General features: G+C 32.7%; 1 protein-coding gene across 7 annotated transcripts; it reads left to right on the forward strand.

Annotated features, from left to right (window-relative positions):
* Nucleotides 1–1,618: 1,618 nt before the first annotated feature.
* LOC111677620 (fibrillin-1) lies at nt 1,619–17,579 on the forward strand. Of its 7 annotated transcripts, XM_046951702.1 has the most exons (12): nt 1,620–1,657; nt 1,940–2,081; nt 9,595–10,149; nt 10,223–10,642; nt 10,696–10,821; nt 10,993–11,250; nt 12,648–13,943; nt 14,691–15,737; nt 15,876–16,630; nt 16,696–16,798; nt 16,859–17,190; nt 17,382–17,579. In XM_046951702.1, exons 2-12 carry the CDS (start codon nt 2,036–2,038, stop codon nt 17,487–17,489), a joined length of 5,046 nt encoding a protein of 1,681 aa, XP_046807658.1. In that variant the 5' UTR covers nt 1,620–1,657; nt 1,940–2,035; the 3' UTR covers nt 17,490–17,579. The 7 variants fall into 7 exon arrangements, with proteins under 7 accessions (XP_046807656.1, XP_046807658.1, XP_046807654.1 ...); XM_046951700.1 differs by having other exon boundaries at nt 1,619–1,657; nt 12,648–15,737; nt 16,862–17,190; XM_046951698.1 differs by having other exon boundaries at nt 12,648–15,737.
* The last annotated feature ends 6,639 nt before the right edge of the window (nt 17,580–24,218 follow it).

The raw sequence follows: 24,218 nt of genomic DNA on the forward strand, positions 1-24,218 counted from the left end.
TATTTAGTTAGTTAGTTAGTTAGTTAGTTAGTTAGTTAGTTAGTTAGTTAGTTAGTTAGTTAGTTAGTTAGTTAGTTAGTTAGTTAGTTAGGTAGTTAGTTAGTTAGTTAGTTAGTTAGTTACTAAGTTACTAAGTTACTTAGTTAGTTAGTTAGTTAGTTAGATAGATAGATAGATAGATAGTTAGTTAGTTAGTTAGTTAGTTATTTAGTTAGTTAGTTAGTTAGTTAGTTAGTTAGTTAGTTAGTTAGTTAGTTAGATAGATAGATAGTTAGTTAGTTAGTTAGTTAGTTAGTTAGTTAGTTAGTTAGTTAGTTAGTTAGTTAGTTAGTTAGTTAGTTAGTTAGTTAGTTAGTTAGTTAGTTAGTTAGTTAGTTAGTTAGTTAGTAAGTTAGTTAGTAAGTTACTTAGTTAGTTAGTTAGTAAGTTAGTTAGTTCATAAACTAGTTCTTAGGCAGACTTTCACAAACTTTGTTGTTTTTTGCTGTACAGTGCCGTCAAACACTTAATCGATCGATTTGTTAAAAACTTTGTAAGTAGTGGTTAATTCGATTACAGGGTGACAAGTATTTAATTAAAAATTTTATGCATTTTGTGTCATTTTACAATAAGCGATAATATATTAAATCTTATCTGCAAGGAAATACTGAAAATCACACAGCTAATACATTTAGGCTAAAAACATTTATGAGCTTTTTTTGTAGTCAATTTAATCTACGATTAGGATCTCTGTCAAATAATTTTCTATCAAAGTGATTCATGATGATAATGATGATGATGAGCTGCACAAAACAAACACACATATATTGTGCAGTCTGAAAAAATACGTTTTTTTTGTTCATACAGATGCCCGAGTCATAAAGTGTTGCATGACATGATGTCACACATTTTATGTTTCATCGAAATCTATAAAAACAACATAGATACATACAACTTTACACTTGTGGAGGCGTTCCAAATTGAAACAGATGAAACTCAAATGAAACTAAACATCCAGCTATGAAACATTTTCTTTATAAAAATATTATTTTTATGGCATTTTCTCTATTTTTAAGAGGTATTTTTTTTATTTTTTTTTAATTTTCATTAAATTAAAAATATCTAAAAATATTGTCGCATGGTTCATAAAGACATAAACAATCAACGATCTTTGTGATACGAAAATTATGTATCCAAATAAAAATGTCATAAAATGTTCCTACTGAAATACACCGACTGTTTTGGTTGGATTTGCTTTACATATGTAGGTTCGGATAGTTTTGCTGATTCGTTTTTATTCAAATTGATCAAATGGAAAAACTGTCATGACATTTTCCCCCTTAACATTTTGTGTGTGTGTTGTTGTTGTTTTTTTTTCATTTTATCTTTGAGAGAAAAACTGAAAGATTATTTTTTTTTTTTTTGAAAAAACAAAAAAAAACATAAAATTGAAAACACAAATATGTATTTTGGCATAAATTCACTTCCCTCCAGTTTTGTTTTATGAATGATTTTCGTTTGTGTTGTCGCTATTTTCTTTTAGTATTTTTACAGTTTTCTTTTCATTTTCATATTTGTATGAGATTTTTCTTGTAGAGGGATCCTTAGTTTTGTGGGATGTTTTGTGATGTCCCCCAGTCTTTTTTCGGCTCTTATAACGTTCGGTTGTGTTTTTGAGGTAAAATTTTGAAAAAAGTTGAAAAATATCGAAAAATATTTTTTTAAAAAACGTGTGCATCGTGGAGTGTTTGTGTTTAAAAAAATATTCAATGGATACATATAGATCTTTTAGTATTTGTGTAAAAATAGTCTATTATTGACTGAAAATAGATCATAAAATTTTAATATATTAATAAATATAAAAATTATAACGAAATGTTTAAACATTATTAAAAAATATTTTAAAATTATAAAAAAATTTATAAAATTTCTAATCGTGTGCTTAATTAATATTTTTCAGCAAAGAGAAATGCGTAAAAATCATTAAAATATATAGAATATTTAAAAATATTGCATCAAGTGTTTAAGTGGGTTGCCACAGAAATTGCCGTGAATCATGGCACGTTTTTTATTTTATTTAGTTGCAGCTGCTATAATTTCAGGTAAGAAGAACAAAAATAATTACATATTAATGAAGTTTTAAGATTTTTAATAGGCAGATTTCTGTATTGATCAAAATGAAGTTTTTCTATAAAAGATAGATTCACTACGAATACAAAAGATTTGTCAAGTCACCCAAAACTTATATAGTCAAATGGATTTTAATAAAGAAAATAATATAGCACTCTAACTTGTTATTCTAATATAATTTACTTAATTCGATTCTTATGGGTTTTTGCTCTAAGGTTTCGCTTGTACATGCCATTCTATCTTTGATCATTGTTTTTATGTTTTCGAAATATTCTGTATCTGTTAGGCCACTGGAAATCTCCGATGATTGTGATAGTCTCTCAATGTGTACAGTTTACATTGATGGCATGTCCTATAACTGCCTTTAGTCAGTTTACCTAAAATTAATGGGTGGAAAATCAAGCAATGTTTTCAGAGCCTTGGTTGACATAGTTTTCAAAAATATGTGCAACTAAAATTTATAACGCTAATATCTCATACTAGGTCCATTTATGTCTATTGTTTTCCTACATTTGATATAACAATATATTTTACAAAAAAATCTATATTCCGGCTTTACAAAAGTTCTAATATGAAAATAAAAATTTGATTTGTTAAATATCTGCTGTAGTTTCTGAGAAATCATCCGTTAAAGTGAATAAAAGTCAATTTGGAGTTAATTGGAACATCTTTAGATACAATGTGCGGATCTAATATCTATGTTCGCTATAAACAATGTGCGATGCAGTTGACAGAATAGACTCTCAGATAGCATACAGATAAAATATGCATAGGCGCTATCATAATGACTCTAAAATTTTTAAATTTCAAGGCACGATATCTTAAATCAAAGATGTGATGGAAAAACTTCTAGCTTCGTTTTATGAATTTAGTGTAGTTTATCCATAAATATCTCAAGCTTATGCGTAGATTTCCGGCACCAATAATGTATATACATTAGGGTAATAACCAAGATTAGACCTAATATTAGGTTCTAATATTAAAAACATTTTTTTTCGTATCATTTTGATGCAAAAACCTTCCGTGGCAAACAAATTTACATGAATTACTAATAACAGTTTGTTTGGGTACAAAGTTTGGATAAAAGATAAATCGCAGCACCTATCCTTGCTTTTTATACCCACCTTCCGTTTGTAACACATCGAAATATTGGTCCCAGGCATACAAAAGTATTCTGGGTCCTCATTCCATTCTAAGACGATCTAGCCATGTCTGTCTATCTGTTGAAAGCACGATAGAGTCCAAATGAAAAAAGCTAGAAGGTTGAAATTTCACACAAATATTTCTTATAGGTAAGATCTGTTTGGTATTGAAAATGGGAAATATTGGTCCACATTTTCGGATAGCCCCATCGGAGTCCCATTTCGGAGTGGCCCATCGAAAAGCAGCTTTAAAAGTCATAATTTGTTTAAAAATTCGACATAAGTAAGTTTCTTATGAACCAAAATCACTATGCAAAATTTTATGAGGATCGGACCATAATTGACCCTACCCCTCATATAAGGTCCCCTTCAGAAAATAACTTTAAGGCTCATTACTGGCTTAAAAATACTAGTATATAAATGAAATTGGACATAAGTAAGTTTCATACGAGTCAAAATCTATGTAAAGTATGTTATGAGGATCGGTCCATGATTGACCCTACCCCCATATAAGGTCCCCTTCAGAAAATGACTGCAAAGCTCATTAACGGCTTAAAAATACGTGTGAAGCGGTGAAATTCGATTCAAATAAATTTAACACGAACCAAATTCTGTCGACCAAATTTTATATGGTTCGACCCATAATTGACCCTGCCCCTAAATATAAAGTTCTCTTAAGAAAATTATTTTAACGCTTATAAATGGCCTAAAAATACGAGTATGTAGATGAAATTCGACATAAGTAAGTTTCATTCTAGTCAAACGAGGTTTGATGGTGAAGATTCGGCATAGCCCAATATTACTTACTTGTTCTTCTTGTTAATATCGTATGTCAAACAATGACATAAGCTTATGTCGAAAATTTCAAGTTTTGTCTTAAAAAAATTAATTTTTTTAGAATAAATAATACTTTCAAAATAAATTGACCAAAAAGCGTTTTTAAATCAAGAGTATATATACTACTCCTTAATGTGGTTTCTATGACATATTAATTAGATATTTAACTCATACGGTTCATATTTTATGGGTCTCTAAATTAGGGCATCTCGGGTATTTTTATTCAAAATTAGAAATGTTGATGACTGAATAAATATGGAACTATTTAATTGATTTTAACAAAAGATGTTTCGTTCGACAGGTCTTCAATTACTTGTTTTTGACATTTTATTAAAATTAAGATGAATTTCTTCAAAAATGATATTTTGTTTTTCTTCATTTTTTATGACAAATAGGCAAAATATCTGTTATTGCTATGTAAAAATTTGAGAGTGGCATCTCTCAATGGGTTTGGAAGTTATAGAAGGTTTTATATAGCTATATTTACAATTTCCATAGGAAATTTATGAAGGCCCATAAAATATGAACCGAATATGTTAAGGATCCCTATTTAAACCGCAAATTAAGAGTAGAATGCATGTTTCGAGTTATATCTAAATCGAAAGGGATGATAATTTGAAGTTGTCGAAATGTCTGTATAATTACCCTATATATAAATTTTTTAACTTTCTATGACGCGAAAACATTCTTAACGCTCGGAAAAAAGGCTATAAATTTTCGACGTACTTTTTTATACTCCAAAAGGAATGGAAAGAGCCGACTTAAAAGTAGTACTAGTTATACGTACTTATAATATAGATCCTTATAGAATACGGTGTATATTAAGCAACTTCCGTCTGTATGTTGAAATCAACAAGACAACAGAGATAATTGAGTCCACAGAGATAATTTTATTTAAAATCAATGACAGTACTAGCACCGGAACTTGTTTTAGTTGGATAAAAATCTAATACTGTCACTTTGTTAGAACATAAATTAAAATACCTTTGCAAAATTGATTGTATAAAGTTCTTTAAAAATTCCACTAAAACATTATGTTGTTTTTAACTATTAAAACAGATAAATCACTTAAAAATTTAGTCCATGATCTTGAGTAGAAAAGAAAATCAATTTATTTTGGCCAATTTCCAAAAAAAAAAAAAAATATATAAAGAAAATGAATAACAGTTTTCTTTGAATTTCTTTATAAATAAAATAAAAAAGTAAAAATGTCTATTTCTATAATGAGTTAAACATAGATTCCCCCATTATAAATAATTAGGTAAATTTCGTTTTTAAAAAAATAAATGTACAAAATTTAAAGTGGCAATAAATCTTGTCAAATGTACAATACATTGTCCACAACTTTTCAAAAAAAAAAAAAGAAAAATGTGGGAGAAATTAACTAAGCCGGCCGGTAAAAGAAAACAAAATTGAATAAAAATAAATATTTTTAAACATAAATAGAAGATTATGTCAAATATTGTGGGTATATCTGTATATATCTTCCGAGTGTAGTGTTTTTAAATAATAATAACACGCGATCTATGGATTAATTTTTGACACATCTAAGATAATGACCAGGGAAACCAAAATATGCAAATGCATGTTTTTTGTGGTGCGTCGTATGGACTCATGGATAAGATATTTACACGTTTCAGACCAATTTGAGAATTTTGGCATCGATTTGTTAGAGCATATTTTACCCATAAGAGCATAATTTTGCATGATTTGACTTTTTAGCATATTTAAGGCATATTTTCGAGTTTTTAGAGCATATTTTACTCTTTTAGTGCATATTTTGATGTTTTCGCTTTTTTTCGTTTTTATACATTTTTAATTTTCTTTTCAAAACTTTATTTAAAAAAAATAAAATTCTATTTTTTTATTTTTTTTTTTAATTTTTTGGCCTATTTTACAATTTTGAAAAAAAAAATCGTTATGTTATAGTTTTTTATTCAATAAAGCATTATATTTTAAATCGGACATAAAACCGATTACTTTTGATTTCATGAGACCAGTCCATTTTTATAGTTTAAAAAAACTAATTATTGGAATTTATGACAACACCGATTAAAATGTCAGTTTAAAAACTTTGTCGTTTGAAATATGTTTTTTGGGGACCAAATGGTTTCATGTTATTTATTGGTTATCTGAACGTAAAACGGAATTCTATTATACTAGTTCTTTAAACTATGAGATAAAACATTTATAAAAAAATGTTGTAGGATATAGAATATCACATTAAACATTTATTATTTCATTACAATTTCAGTCTTTTTGAGCTTTTCAATGTTAAAAAATAATAAAAAATTTTATTTTTAAAGCATATATTTTAAATTTTAAGAGCATATTTTGAGTTTTTTACGGCATATTTAAAGCGCTTAAAACACTTTTTTTAGAGCATGTTTTCGGTTTCCCTGATAATGACAAATGTTTTCAAAATTTAAATAAATATAAACGAAAAAGACTATTTTTCTTCATATGTCTAATAGTTACCTGTAGATATTTATGCCAAATTTATTATTATCAATCACATGTATTCCATTGACTTCTTTATATATTGACGGTGGATGGGCATTATTAGTTAAAGGGCCTTCAGACGATCACACTTTACATTCGACAAGTCTAATAAAAAATTCGTATATCAAAAAAGAGTATAAATGTCGTATGATTTAGATTTTTTGTGTGTCCACGATGGAAACAGTTGTTTCATTTTTTTATATGTGTTTACATAAAAATACATCCCTGATCTAATGCGACCTGCTGGTTTTTTGAATCATTTCAAAAAATGAAGAGAGTCATACGACTGTTAAATTTTCCATCTGTATTCTCTCTCAATGTGCGATGTTTTCATTACATATTGCGTTTAGACGATCCCATCCGTACTCTTCTACACAAAATTTTGACAGATCATATCACTTGTGTGATCGTGTAAAGTCGCATTAGTGATTCTAACCCCAGTTTATATTAAAAGTTTTTCTTAAAGAAATATTGATTTTTACATTTGTGTAAAAACCATTCCAGATAACTTATTAATCGGACATTGGTTAAGAGAATATACTTATAAACATAGAAAATAACTGTATAGCCTGTTAAAAAATCCACAAAAGTTGGGTAAGCACATTAGTAACCAGTTATTGTTTGGTCATCGTCGAACAAAAATAAGTAGTTATTCCCCCTAAAAAGTAAGTATAAGTACTTACTTTACACTTTGCTCTAACATGAAACCCCATAAAAGTCTATAACTAATTTATGAACCATTAACAGGATACTAGGGAGCGAAGCTCCTTCGCTTCTCAATAACTCAGATTATAAAAATATATATGTAAAAACTATAACTGTAAAATACAGAAACAAAACATCATCAGTTATGTAATGCACACTCCTCTCTTTTATCAATTAGCTTTTTTGTTACAACTTTTTGTTTTTATACCCTACACCACGTTAGTGGGGAGGGTATTTTAGGTTTGTGCTGATGTTTGTAACGCACAATAATATTGGTCTTATACCCACCTTCAAGTATACCAATCAGCTCAGAATACTTTTCTGAGTCGATTTTGCAATTTTGAAGATATTAAAAATGGTTAAGATCGGTCCATTATTTCACCTAGGCTTCATACAACTGGACCCGCCAAATAGGGTTTTTAAGTTCATAGTCTCGACAAAAAGCTGCAAAACCAAGTTCTATACTAGCCTTGATAATCCTCACAAACTTTATTATGGGGCCTAATTTGACCCTATAAAAAGCCCCTATCAAAATTTTACTTAAAGATTCGATGTTTTATTAAACAATAACTGGCTTAAGTATAACTGAGGCAAGGTACAATTCAATTTAAATACTTTATTATGAAAACTAAATTACATTTTATTTGTATGCAGGTGTAGATTATTATATAGTCGGCCTTGACCGACTATAGTTTCTTACTTGTTTTTCCAATGTATAAATGTCGTGGGTCAAAAAATTACAATTGTCTATTTTAGAAAGTTCCAATTTTAAACCAAAAATTTAAAAGGCATTTGTCTCGGAAACTTTTTTAACGTTCGAGAAAAAGTTATATACTTTTCGATGTATTATTTTATACTCTATGCGAAATGGTTAAAGCCAATATGCATTTTTCAAAACTTTTTTAAAAGTTATGAGCCTAATGTACATATTTTCGGAAGTAGAGCTATGACCGACAAAAATAAAGAATATTTTTTTAAAATGTGCTAAAAAAAATTCTGACCCATTTCGAAAAAAATCTAAAATTTATTTATTTTTCAAAAATTACACTAAAGTCAAGATTTTTTATTTTTTTCATGTTTAGTGCATTAATACTCATAGATTGAGTGATATTCCTACATGAATAAAAAGCTGTTTCTCGGGACACTCTAACGTACATATGTTTATATTGGGTTTGTGCTAATGTTTGTAACATACAAAAATATTCGTCCTATACCCACCTTAAAGTAAACCAATCGGCTTAGAATCGTTTTCTGAGTCGATTAAGCTATGTCCGTCTGGCTGTCCATGTAAACCTTGTGCGCAAGGTACAAGTCGCAATTTTCATGATAATTGGATGAAATCTCTTTTTTTTATCCAAGGTTGAAACCTATTGAAAATGGATAAAATCGGTCCATTATTTCGCCTAGCCCCCATACAACCGTATCCCTCGATGAGGGCCTAAGGGCTCATAATTAAGTTAAATGTTCTATTATGTCAACAAAAATCGGCAAAAGTTAGTTTTATAGAACATTTAATGAAACTATTTGTTTTTAATGTGTATCTAAGTGATTTTCGGAACTGTTCCTTAAATGTAGCAGATGGAATACCTATGTAATTCTTGGAATTGCTTTTAAATATTAGTCCTACGGCTTCGCCCGCTGTTAAGATTCCGGTTTGAAGCACTCTAAGAGAAGTATAACTCTAACATAATACACTATTTTCACTAATTAATCCTTTGACGACCATAGGCAAATATACTAGCCATACAATTTAAGTGACAATTAGGACGAATCTGTCAACCGATCTTGAAAACTTTAAACTTAGAAGTCACCAAGGAGAAGAATTTCTTTCTCCTAACTATTATGAGACCATAGATATGGATAATCAAATCATCAAAGGGTTAAGAGGAATTGGCAAACCTATCGTTTACACAATATATATAGATTTGATGGTAGGCTCATTGTCAGTAAATAATCTTATATTTCTGCAGTATATATATAAAATAAGTATCTCACCTTCTGAAAATATATCTTTCTGGAGATAGGCATATAGGTATTTACCAAATGTGGATAGGAATATTGATTACTGTATATTGAACCACCGAGATAATGTAGTACAAAAGAGTAATAAACAACGGTGTGGTTTGTAGAGCTTGGGCGATCGTAAGTTCTGAGTTTGTATACTCTTATAACTTATGCTGTCATAGATAGACTAGATGTCCATTCGAAATTCTAATCTAACCTAGTATATAGATCTTTTTATAAGTAATACTTAAAAATTTTGAATAATAACATAATAAATTGAATTTTAATTTAATAGTTAGTGCTGCAGTCTATGAGGATTGTGAAAGGCCACCCAGTGTCCAAAATGCTAATATAAAAATTGAAGATGAAGAAGACACAATTCGTGCCATCTACAGTTGTCAAACTGGTTTCGAATTACGTGGACCCCATGAATTAGTTTGTGATCTTGATACCGATGAATGGAATACCAATCCACCGGAATGCGTACGCACACAACGATCCAATGAAGTAGATGAAGAAGATACAGAAGATGCTGCCGCAAAGGCAAAAAGAAAGAAGCAACAAGAAATTCTAGAAGATCGTATGGTTTCACCAGCTTTAGCATCAACTCTGGACATGAGTTGTGTACAGGCTAAGGTAAAGGCTCCCGAAATTAGACATGGTTATGTACAGAAATACGATAGAAGGAGACGAGGCGATAAAGTATTTTTGGCTGCTTTCTATGCCTGTAATGATAATTTCGAATTTGAAGATTCCGAAATAAATACATTGTACTGTAGTGAACGTAAATGGGTGGGTGAATTGCCGGTGTGTATAGCATTGGGTGAATACACCGAGGGTGATGAAGATGGTAAGTAGAGGTTAGTAATTGGATGTATGTATTTACATATATCGAAATCGTTTTTTTTTTTTAATTTTTATAGAATACGAAGAATATGAAACCGGTGAAGAGGAAGCTGAAGAAGAAAATGTAGCTTTACCACCACCCCCTCCACCAACTCAACCACAAACTTCAGAACATGAGCCCGAAGAAATTAGCAACGAAATCCCAACTAGGGAAAGAGAACACACTGAATACCATGAATCATCCGAAGTTACGAATAAAATCGCCGAAACATCACATCACGAAGAGACGGAGGCAGTAACTGAGTTGCCTGCAGTAGTAGAACCCACACCAGATCCGTACGCACCTCGTGTATTGGACTACAACTGTGGCCCCGATAATGGTGGTTGCGATCAAAAATGTGAACGTGTGTTGTTTCCCGGTGAAAATGAACCACGTATACAGTGTTCTTGTTCTCAAGGATTCAGTTTGGATCCTTACGATTATTCTACTTGTCATGGTAAGTTATCAACTAGTTTTAAAAAATACGCAACTAATTGTCCACTTCCCTAGACATTGATGAATGTGCCATTAAAAATGGTGGCTGCGAACAGCTGTGCCAAAACTTACCTGGCTCTTTTCAATGTACTTGTGAAAGTGGCCTTCAAATTGATACACTTACTGGCAACACTTGCATTGGTAGGTCTCATATTGCTTTTAAACTAGTGCATTATCTCATGTATACATTTTACTTTACCATACATCCGTCCATCCATCCATCCACGTACACATCGACATTACAACGTTCACCTTTGGCATCATTGCTGTCATCATGGTCATCATCAATATTAATTAATTGTTTGCATTTAGACATTAATGAGTGCCTTTTACGCAATGGCCATGGCCCCTGTCAGGATACTTGTCACAACATTTGGTCTAGCTATAGATGTTCTTGTGATAACTTACCCGGTACTCAATTATCACCTGATAATCATACCTGTGTCGATAATGGTGAATGTTTACATAATAATGGGGGTTGCTCTCATACATGTCTCTCTTCGATGGGTCGTATTTTTTGCTTATGTCCATCAGGATATCGTATGTCGGAAGATGATAAAACTTGTAAAGGTTTGTAAGGGAGGATGTCTAAAGTATATGGAAAGACATGTTAAAGCTGTGTGGTTAATATTAATGAAAATAGTGAATAAAAGATAAAAAGAATTTTCCAAAATCTTTGCTACTTCATCAATAATGTTAAAAGGAAGTGAAGGAAAATCAATGCATTTCACTGCATCATATTGGAGTATATTAATTAAAATTCAAAGGAAAAGCTCTTTTTATAAACGTTATAATGGTATAAGAATCTTAAAGTAAGAAATTGGATGTAATCTACAACGTAAGCATCAATTGTTGTTGGGCGATATAAGAGACTTAAGACGAATTCGAAAGCCCTATTCGTAGTTACGCTACAAACTCATGTAGAAAAATTTATAACATAAGATATCAGTATACAAAATTGACACGTTTGGCTGTCGAAAAATCTGCAATTTATTGTTGAAAAGAGAATCATTCACAGAGTGTAATAACTTGGTGAATATTTTAGAGTTACGGCATCAGTGCTGCAGAACCATGACAACAGCCTTTAAGGTCCTAAATGGAATATATTTTGGTGTCCTTTTTTATACCCACCATCAAAAAAGATGAGGGTATATGTTTTTGTTATTCCGTTTGTAATACAACGAAATATTCGTCAAAGACCAATATAAAAATTCTTGGTCCTTAATAGATTATAAAACGATCTAGCCATGTCTGTCTGTTGAAAACACGATAGAGTCCAAAAAGGGAACAGCAAGAATGCTGAAATTTTGAACAGATATATTTAGTTAATGCTGGTTTCGCCTAGACCCGATATAAGGTCCCCTTCAGAAAATGATCTTAACGCTCATAAAATCTCTCATATTTGATGAGTATCGATACATAATTGACCCAACATCCATATAAGCCCCCTTCCAGCTTAAAAACAAGTATAGCGATGAAATTCAACATTCATAAATAAGTTCTTACAAGACAAAATCTCTCTGCCAAACGTTATGAGGATTGGTTTAAAATTGACCCTACCCCTATATAAGATCCCCTTGAAAAAAATACGTAAAACTAACTGGAAAATGCGAGTACAGCAGTTGGAGATGAGAGTAGTCAAATAAAGAGTATGTGAATAATCCAGAACTCTTTAACCAAGTCCTAAAATCTTATGTCATCCGAATATCTCGTTAGATAGCATCAGAAACTATCATCAGAATGTTGGAAATTTCAATCGATTCAATGCGCTTTTTGAACTGAATTGAATGGAGTTATAGAAATATATATATTTTTTAATTTTTTACATAAAAAATTCAGTTTAATTTTAACCTTGAACCATTTATAAAAAAAATCTCTCCCGATACTTTCAATTACTTAGAATTTTATCAAAATTTTCTATTTCCATTTTTACTAATCTAATCTTTTTGCTTTTTTATCACTTACAGATATTAACGAATGTGAATTACCCGAAGTTGCTGCCGAATGCCGTGATGGTTGCGAAAATACACACGGATCTTATCGCTGTATTGTACCACTCAACAGTCGTGAAGATGTTGAAGAACACAGTGAAAACTCTGCCGGCATTATTAGAACCTCAGAGGTGCTGGAATGCAGTGAAGGCTATAGAGCCGAAGAGGGCAAATGTGTTGATATTGATGAGTGCACTGAAGGTACTAGCGGTTGTGAAATGTGTGTAAATATTGAGGGTGGTTACGAATGCACCTGTCCAGCTGGATTCGATTTAGCAGATGACGAAAAGACCTGTGTCGATATCGATGAATGTGCCATTGTTTCGGAAGAAGGCGAATATGAAGCATCTTACAAATTGTGTTCACATGATTGTAAAAATACAATTGGTTCCTTCCAGTGTGGTTGCCCAGAACGTTTTCATTTGTCGAGTGATCGCCGCACTTGTGTGGTAGATACCTGCAATGATTTACAAAATCCCGATTTGAATAAAACTCGTTGTGCGTATGATTGTGTAGACTTGGTTAGTGGTTCTTACCACTGCTTGTGCCCTGAAGGTTATGCCTTAACCGAGGATGGTTACAATTGTGTAGAAATGACCGATATTTGTGCTGAGCATGCTGAAGCCTGTGCTCCTGGTATCTGTCAACCCAGTGAAGATAGAACCACATTTTCTTGCATTTGTCCTTTAGGTTATGAAGAAGTTAACTCGAAATGTGTGGATATAGATGAATGCTCCAGAGGAGTACATAAATGTTCATATGAATGTGTAAATACCGAAGGCAATTATCACTGCTTATGTCCAAGTGGTTTCCGCTTTGCCGAGGGCAGTGAATACGAATGTGAGGATATAGATGAATGCGAGGAACAAGAAGGTGTTTGTGGTGCTTTACAATGCATAAATCTACCCGCCACTTTTAACTGTATTTGTCCTGACGGCCGTGAGCCAAATGAAGAAGGGGCCTGCCCTAATATGGTTGAAGATCCTTGTGGGGCTCACCAATGTTCCCACGAATGTTTGCCCGAGGGTGAGAGCTTCCGTTGCGCCTGTCCTGGCAATATGACACTCGACGAGTCGGGTGTTAATTGTATAGTAGCTGATATGTGTGCCATCAATAAGAATGGCTGTGAACAAATCTGCAAATCCGAGGAAGGTGGTATTTGTGGATGTTTTGATGGATTTGTCTTAGATGTCAATGGCAAATCGTGCATTGATATAGATGAATGTCAAATCAATAACGGCGGTTGCCATCAATTATGTACCAACTTTGCAGGTGGGTTTAAGTGTTCGTGTCAAGCAGGGTTTGAGTTCCTGGAGGGAGCTTTAAAAGACTACTGCTTTGATATCGACGAATGCACTACGGGTTTACATACATGTCATGGCGATATGATTTGTGAAAATCTAAATGGTTCATTTACTTGCTTATGTCCACCCGGTTATGCTCTGGGTTTGTCCGCCAATCTCGCTGTAAATATCATTCCATTGTCATCTACTCTTCAGGGACATAACGAAAATTCATTTCATAATTCTTACAATTCTTCATCCTCATCATCAGTTCCATTATCACCAGCTTCTCCTGTGTGCTTAGACGTTGATGAGTGTTCCATTGACAATGGTCAGTGTACTCATTTCTGCATGAATTTACCCGGAAGCTATGAGTGTTCATGTCCACCCGGGCATCTGTTGAATGCTAGCGATAATAAAACTTGTATCTTGGTGGATGTATGTCTGCAAAATAATGGTGGCTGCTCTCATGCTTGCAACAATATGAACGGCCAGGCGGAGTGCTCTTGTCGGAGTGGCTATCGTTTACATCCTGATGGCAAAACATGCTTGGATAACGATGAATGCTTTCTCACTAACGGTGGTTGTGATCATATTTGTCATAATAGCGCTGGCAGTTATGCCTGTTCATGTCGCACTGGTTTCATACTTTCATCCAATGGTCATAGTTGTCTCGACATCGATGAATGTTTTGATGGTCTGGCGAATTGTAGTTCTATTTGTGAAAATCTTCTAGGTTCTTATGCTTGTACCTGTGAGGCTGGTTTTGAGTTGGCTGACGATCAAAAGACTTGTTTGGATGTGGACGAATGTGCATTGGGACGTCATGACTGTTCTCATGAATGTGTTAATGTAGATGGCGGCTTTCAGTGTACCTGTCCTCAGGGTTACTATTTGGGAGAGACTCGTTCAGTGTGCCTCGATATAGACGAATGTATTGTAACTGATCATGGTTGCAGTCATAATTGTTATAACACCCAGGGTTCTTACATATGTGCCTGTCCTGATGGTTTTACACTCTCGACTGATGGTAAAAAATGTTTAGGTGGTCATTGCGATACAGATAATGGTGGCTGCTCTCACTTGTGTGATCCAGAAAAGGGCTGCACCTGTCCTCTAGGTTGGACTTTGGGAGCTGATGGAAAAACTTGTGAAGACATTGACGAATGTTTAGATCAAAATGGTTATTGTTTGCATAAATGCCACAATACACTTGGTTCCTTTGAATGTCGTTGCCCTGATGGTTCTAAACCTGCTCATGGTGAAGACGCTTGTCCTATAACTTGTCCCGCTGGTTTCACCTTCAGCCGTGATGATCCCTCAAAGTGTGAGGATATCGATGAATGTTCCCTGCCGGGTGTTTGTCAATATGATTGTCGTAATACTAATGGTTCCTATGAGTGTCTCTGTCCCAGGGGTTATAGACTGGAGAATGGACGTGAGTGTGTGGACATCGATGAGTGTTTGGAAAATAATGGCGGCTGTTTGGGAGGTTCATGCTTTAATCATAATGGTGGTTTCGAGTGTAAATGTCCCTTGGGTTATAGCTTGGCTAGCGATAGAAAAACTTGTGAAAAGCGTGTGGAATCCCGTGATCAATGTCAGCCCTTTGAAGCGCCAGCAAATGGAGAAATCCACTGCACTAAATACCGTCACAAGAAGAAACGTTTTTATAACACCAAATGTAAGGTATGGTGCAATCAAGGTTATCGTCTAGAAGGACCCAGCCATAGGCATTGTAATGCTTCCGGCCAGTGGGATGATCATGAGAATAAATGTTTGCGTAAGTTCTTTTTTTTAATTTCTAGTTTATTTGTGAACAATATTGTTGTGTTTATTGGCAGTTATATTTACCCTTAGCCATATAAATTGAATGTTTTTTTATCTCACCTTCCATCTAATTTTTTTCCTAATATTGCAGCAATTGTATGCCCACGTATTCCAACGCCAAGAAATGGTGTCATGTTACCGCAATCATGTTCTTTGGGTTCAACATATATGGGCGAACAATGTCGCCTTAAGTGTAACGCTGGCTTTGTGCCAGTGGGAAAATCAGTAGCTATCTGCACCTCACAAATGAAATGGTCCTATGAGGGTGCATTTGAGTGTGTGCCAATGCATATCGACACACGACTAGATGCCACAAATGATTTTACACCTTCCTTTATGCCAACTCTACACAAACAACCATTGCCCAGCATACAGACTACGTACCAAACACGTCCTTTGCCCAATTTTGCCTGGAAGCCACCCACATTTGGAGGTGCTGGCGCTGTTGCTGGAACTGGTGTTCAGAGACCCTACATTAAATGTCCTCGTAACACCACCGTATTTTTGGCCAATGGTGAACGTACTACTCATATTATCTTAGAGAAACCAGTTACCAATTTGGATTATCGATATATTGAATCATCCCCTGCCTGGACTCGTGATTTGCAAGCTCATTTAGGACCTGGCAGCTATAATGTAGTATTCCGTGGTCATGATCCAATTACAGGCAGAAAAGCCCGTTGTAAAACTGTTATAAATGTAAGACATGCCGAAGGACCAAACATTGTTTTCTGCACATCATCATTTGAGGTACAATTGGCTGAAAATCAAGCTTATCGCTCCGTAGTATGGGAAGAACCTAGATTCGAAAGCAAATATGGTTTAAAGAAAATCTACAAATCTAGGGTATTTATTATGAAATAGATATAGTAATAAATTTGTTTAAAAATTATATAACATTTAATTTACAGATTCCTGGTGAATTATTTGGTGTCGGAGTGCACACTGTCTTTTACGAGGCCACCAATGATGATGGTTTAACTGCGAAATGTGAATTTAAAATCAATGTTAAAGGTATTTAGAATTATCAATTTGTCTTTGGCTTTAAATCTATATTGAAAATTTTTGTTACAGAAGCCAATCCCTCTAAAAAGCTACCTATGCCTTCCATCAATCTTACCCCCAATAAAGCCGATTCCTCTTCAAGTGTTAGCAATAACTTAAAATATACCAATGGTCTACATCCAGTTAACATGGTGTCACCACCGGTTTCTCATACAGTAATGGCGCCCGTTACTCACACCGCCATGTCATCTGTTGGCCATAACGTCATGTCGCCTGTTACCCACAACGCTATGTCACCTGTCTCTCATCCCTCTATGATTAGTGCTCAACTTTTGCCTGGCCATGAATCGTTTATAATTTGCCCTGGCCAAAAACCTGTTAAGGTCACACATGCCCAATCTGTAAGTTACTATTATCCAGACTGGCTGATACACATACGCTACAACAAAAAAATGCTTTATCAGCCTTTAGCTCAAAACAAATGACATTCCATGTCTACTTGGCTTTATATAATGCTGCTTTACATATTCGCTTGAATTTAAAATCGTGATTTTTGTTAATTTTATCCTTAAACTTAATTCAATTCTAACAGGTCGATTTGCCTCCCAATTGTTACTTGAAGAATGTACGTCTCAATCCGTTCCGCCAGTTTATGTCTCAACGCCTAATGCCTAGACTTTGGAACTCATATTATTATTAATATTTACTAGCAGTTTATATAAGTTTCCAATTTGTATTTTTTGTAAAGATCCCTTAAGAGAATTTGCATTTGTAAATTATAAGATTTTTCTAATAATTAAATTGTTTTTTTTTTTTTAATGAACGAGTAGGTGAGTAAATATTTGAATAATGCTGCATAAAGATCAGTTTGATCGTAACCCAAATACATCGATGAATTCTAACTAACTTGTAATGCAGTTTATTTTTCCAGAGTCATACCTCAGACTCAGCCTGTACAGGTTCAGTTCAAAGGTCTGCTTCCTTTTAATGAAGACACAAATATTTAAAATGTGATGTGTAGTTCGGAACAAAGCTTTATTATTGAATCCTTAAACTACTTATGATCTACTTAGGTGTACGATGGCTATTCGGGATATTAACGTTGAATGATGGTTATTCCGGAAGTGATCCTCGAACGATGGTTATTCGCGAAGTGATCGTTGAACGATGATTATTCGAGAGGCGATCGGCGAATGGTGATTATTCGGGAGGTGATCGTTGAACGATGGTTATTCGGGGGACGGTCGTTGTACGATGATTATTCGGGAAGTGATCATTAAACAGTGATTATGCGGTGGTGTTGACGGCGTTTGCCAGACAAGTGGGGGGAAAATGAACTTTATCGCCATATTCTGGTAAGGTTTCTGTTAATTTTAGGGTCTATTCGTTCTACGATTAGTTGTTTAATCTGCGAAGCTGAAAAGAGGAACTACACGAAGTCAAGAAGAATACGGAGGTTTTTGAGAAGTATTCTGAGATTCTTGATTTCGACTAAGAATACAATCGCAAATATTACACGAAGTCAAGAAGTATTCGGAGATTCTTGATTTCGACTAATACAGTCGTAAATACTACACGAAGCCACGAAGTATTCGGAGGTTCTTGGTTTCGACTAACAATCGCAAATACTACACGAAGTCAAGAAGAATACTACACGAGTTAGTTAGTTACGAATGTAAGAAGAATTCGGGGGTTCTTACAATCGGCAATTTTACAAACTCACACTATTAGAGCAGGTATTGTGTTAGATTTTGGTGGTACTTCGATATCATGCACGAACGCAGCACGAACGGCAATAACAGCTCTGTCTCTAGTCACAAAACTCTGACTACTTATACATTTTCAACATAAACAAGTTAGGATTTATAAACTATTTACTTGTTTTTATAGATTGTTTAATGTGTAACGTTTTGTATAATGTACACTTCCGTGTGTAATGTTTGTATAATGTATTTATTGTATGGAATGTGTAAGATGGTTTATTCATACAATTTATGTATTGTTTTGTAGCTGCCACGTTACAAACAAACCAACTAACTAACTACCTAAGCAAGGGTTGTGGAACTCTAGAGCACTTCCCTTCCCATTATCAGGCTTTCGATCCAAATTTCCAAATTTCTTGAATTTGTAACAACGCCTAAAGACGTATTCGGTACACCGAAATGCTTACCCATACAAATAACCGAGATCATACTCTTACTCACAGAGAACATGTTATTGTAAATCTGGTAGGAACATAGTTTTCTTGAAACACAATTGGATTATAAAGAAAAATTCAATGGTATCACATATATAAGTAACCTTTCATCCATCACTGTTACTTCCCTAGACACTCACTCCTGCATTATGTACATTTAACACCAGCTGATTGTTTGTTGTTTGGACAACAGCACCAAACTTATCCCGAATTATAGTGTTTAAAACGTATCAGTATCTTAGAGACATTATATTTCATGGTAACAAATTGTGTTGTTCTCTTGTTCGCCCCCTTTGTCAAATCATTCCAAGGAGAAGCTTAAGATACGTTTAATCATCACTAGTTTTTAGTTTCGACAGATTAGAGCTACTGGTAAAAAGTGTTACCAGAGATTATTCATCAAGGAAACATGCTCCTTAGGCATAGGATACATTTATTCAAAAGTTTTAAGTTCCGGCAGACTAGAGGAATTGGTTAAAGGTGTTACCAGAGATTATCCATCAAGGAAACATTCCCCCGGTTGATGAAACATTTAATTTACTAAAGTGTGACAAAAAACATACATAATAACAATCGAAACACTAGCTCTAGGTATACGGCTGGGTAATTTCCGCATTTCCTATTTCCATCAGACACTCGTGTGTGGGGTGATTTTTGTTGTTGGTAAAAGCACCGAACTAATACCGTATTGTAGACTTTGCATCAGTCTTTTATAGACATTTTCTTCCAGCGAATTTGTGTTTAAATAACAGCCACCACGTGAACTCCGAAGGGACCTCTCCAATAACCCAGAAAGAAAAACCACGTCTGAAACTCTGTCCTGCGGGCTACCGGTTTTCGTGGTATCGAACTGTATAGTTCTTTGGTTCCAAACCTTGTGAAAACATTTCATTTGACCATCAAGTTTTTAGTCTTGGCAGACTAGAGCTAGATGGGGTCTTTCATCAAGGTAGCATACCTCCGGGAAATAAAATATTTCACAAATAAATTATCAAAGAACTTGTATAAACTGGTTATACTAAAGTATATAAAAAAACAAGTAGGAAAGTATAGTCGGGCATGGCCGACCATATAATACCCTACACCATGAGTATATTTTTAAAATTTTTACTTATTATAAAATTTTTATTTTTTGTAAAGAAACTTTTATGTTGAATATTACCATAATTCCAAAATATTTAAGCCATTTATTGATAAAAAACTAAAATTTCTAAATGAGGCTTTATATAGGTCAAATATGGGCCGATCCTCGGTAAATTTGGGAAAAGGATATATTTCTAAATAACAGTTAGTTTTGTTGAGTTTCATTGCGATACAAATGGTTACAAATCAATTTTAGACGTTTAAGTCATTTTTTGAAGAGGGGTTTGCTTGAGGGCTAGGGTCAAATATAGGCCGATCCTTACGACAATATGCAGTGCCATTTATACTTATATAAAACTTATTTGTGCCAATTTTTAGAGAGATAGCAGAATATTTGGCGTAATTATGGCATACAAAGTTCAAATCGGGAGGTACGGTTGTATGGGGGCTAGGTGAAATAATGGACCGATTTCAACCATTTTCAATAGGCTTCGTCCTTGTGCCAAAAAACATGTTTGGTCCAAATTTTATCAAATTATCTTGAAAATTGCGGCCTGTACCTTGCGCACAAGTTTTACATGAACAGCCAGCCAGCCGGACAGACGGACGGACGGACGGACGGACATGTCTTAATCGACTCAAAAAACGATTCTGAATCGATCGGTATACTTTAAGGTGGGTATTGGACCAATATTTTTGTATGTTACAAACATCAGCACAAACGTATAATACCCTCCCCACTATAGTGGTGTAGGGTATAAACATTACTTTTTACACCATAAATCTTAAACGGCGACATATCTTTGACAGACTAATATAATAAAATGTTAACAAACAAAAACAATTAGAAAGAAATAGGTAAACACTAGAAACATGAAGATAATAATGACAAGTTTAATATATACTGATAACTATCAGAATTATATATATGTAGTTTTCAATTGGAACTAAAATGCACAATACAGATACTTTAATATAATATTTAGATGCGACATCGATATGGTGACAAATAAGAACTTGTGATTAATTTCAAAAAATTCCGAAACGAATCCAAATAACATAATTAATCAAAACAACATTTATGTATACAATGTCTAGGGGTGTGACAAAAAGTTTTTTTGTTTGAAAAATAATACTACTTATTTACATACATTTTTACTTAATAGTAGTATGTTTCTTTTCTATTATTTTTTTTAATAAAACATTATCAAATTAATATCAAATTAACAAAACAAATAAATGAATAAACAAATCTTATATTTGTATTCACATTAAATCCATAAATTTGCGATTACACATAAATGCCGTAAACAAAAAATATATATTCACTTTTATTCAGTCACTCTTGAACACATTCATCCAATGATTTATGACGCCTTTAGAAAATTTCTATGTCACGATTTTAAACAATTAAATAAATCGAGAGACGCCTTAAATAACACTTTGCTTTTGAAATACCAGTATTTAAGAAATTCTTAATAGATTAGTTCCAACTAATCATTATTTACTTACTTGTGCCAAAAATTATGATGTACAATATAGTAATTTACATAAATAATTTTATTAATTAATGGCCTCTATGAATTTTATCATTCGTTTAGGAATTTTCATTTTAGATATAAATCTAAAAATAACTTTAATAATTTAATAAGTTTTTTCCTATTAATCTTAAAACATAAAAAAATAGGTTGGGTTTAACAGCCTTTATAAAATGTTTAATCTTTAAACTTGAAGTGATAAGTTCTTGTATATTTCAGTATTCACCTTGAATAATCCTTGAGTGATATTTTCTCTAAACTTTAAAAAGTTAAGGAAGAATTATCAGGGGAAATTTTAAGCAACAGTAAATCCCCTTTCATAAAATAAATTTTTGTCATACAAATATTTATAAAATTCGAAACTGATCGTATATTGTGAGACTTGTCACGTTATAGACGATTTCAAATCAATAAAATGTGTCTAAAAAGTATATATAAATCTATGAAAAGATTTATGAAGAGCAACTGAATAAAATTAGAACCGTATTTTAAAATTAAAATGATAATTTGTTTTAAGTCGTAAAATTTGCAGACATTAGTTGTTTCTTTTTTTTTTTTGAATAATTTAAATTTAATTATTTTCAAAACATTCCTAAACGTCTTTTTGATTATTTCATATCAATATATTAATTATATTAGTACACTATCCATGGACGAATGGATCTTAAAAAGTACAGGGGTTTATTTTAACAAATCTCGGGATTTTATGTTCGATTTCCTTAATGTTGTATATTGGTATAATCTCATCGTCAAATTCTATTAGAATCAGTTTATGACATGAAATTGAATCTGTGCTTAGAATTTGAGATCAGGTTGTCTTGGCATCACGTCCTTAAGAAGTATAAGATCCTGGCATTATTTTGCGGTATACCACAGGTTGGTATTTTGTAACATTTACTCTGGGTTACCACGATTAATAGCTTCCTAATTATATTGTAATTACACCAATTTTATCATATACTTATAATCCTGTGGACTGTATAGACAAAAATTTTAATATCAAACTACTATAGGGAGTTCAGCGTATATGCTGTTTAGGTATTAGTGATGCCATGTGTATTCCTTTAACCAAATTGCTAGATATGATATATGTATATAGGAAACTGTGGACTATCAGGCATTCGTCAAAGTTAGATGCAAGTATCTTGGAAGTGTTATTATTCGAAAAATAACATTTCTAACTAACACTTATATTGGAAGATTCTTAGGAAATACGTTTAGGAAACTGAGTAACGTTTAGGAAACTCAGTAAAGATTTTTTTCATGAAAAAGAGCACACAACATGCTCGATAGTGGCCTAGGTGTATTTCTCCAGATTTTATTTAGTATACATACTTCTATCAACCTAACGTGATTTAAATAAGTAAAAGATCTATATTCGGCTGTACTGAATCTTATATATCCCTTATGTTGTTGTGTTACAAAAAAAAAAAAAATAGTCAGAACAGAAAGTTATTACAAAACGTAAAAAGTACCAGCAGTAACACGAAAAAGTACCAGAAAGTACCCTTTTAAGGATTTGCATTCAAATAGGAAGCTACATGTGTGGATATAAAAAGTAGCAATCATAGAAGGAACAAGTATCAATGTCACTGAAAACTAAAAGAAGGAAAATTTAACAACGAAAGATTACAAAGAAGGCCAATTTTTAAGGTCCTCACTTAATCCGAGCTCTTCAAGCTTAATTTCATTTTTCTAGGTTCAATATTATACAAAATTTCAAAAAGCAAAGAAAAATTAAAAAATACCCTTTTATAAGTTCCCACTTATTTTGTTGTGTATTGTTGTTGTCGTTGTTGTTTGTTTATAATTTTTATCTCAGCATTCATCAAAAAATTAGTTTAAAATAACAGTTCTTCCCGCCTGGCGGTGTGAAGTATAAATATTGAACATATAAATTGATTGAATTTTTGCATCATAAATTCCTAAGCCTTGTAAGGAGTACGTTGAAAATGGTCTCTCAAATAGAGACTTTAAGCTCATAATTTTTATTAAATATACTAATTAATAACTTTACCAGTGATATAAATAAAAAACGTACAATCCAATTTAAATAAATATTAGTTAAACACAAAACGTCATCTTACCAGAACCTGAACAAATTGAAAACACCATTTAAAAAGTAATTAACGAATAAATTTGCTAAATGCTTGATTTAAATATAAATTTTAATAAAATAAAAATTTGCGACACAGTTGTTTAAATATTGAAATATCATTAAGCGACACATACGAACTAGGTTTTAAAAACAATATTGTTGGTCCCTTTTCCCCGAGTTCTGCTCTAGATTAGATCTTAATGTTTGATTGTGTTAAAATTATGTACTACTGAATTTTAGACATATTTTTTAAAAAAGTCGGTACTAAAGGTCTATTAACATTACCCCAGAAAATTTTGATATATTTTTAATTTTATAATTTTCTATAACATTTTATGAATTTTGATCTACAGATGCAATATTTTTAAATTTATAATTTTCTATTACTTTTTTGAATTCAATTATTATGTTGCAAAAGACTCTTTCTGAATCAATACTACCAGAATTTACTCATTTATTCGAATTATGCTTAATTGAATTATCATGTATTAATATGTATATCTAGGTGATTTT

Source organism: Lucilia cuprina, chromosome 5 (genome assembly GCF_022045245.1).
Source record: "Lucilia cuprina isolate Lc7/37 chromosome 5, ASM2204524v1, whole genome shotgun sequence".
NCBI lineage: Eukaryota > Metazoa > Arthropoda > Insecta > Diptera > Calliphoridae > Lucilia > Lucilia cuprina.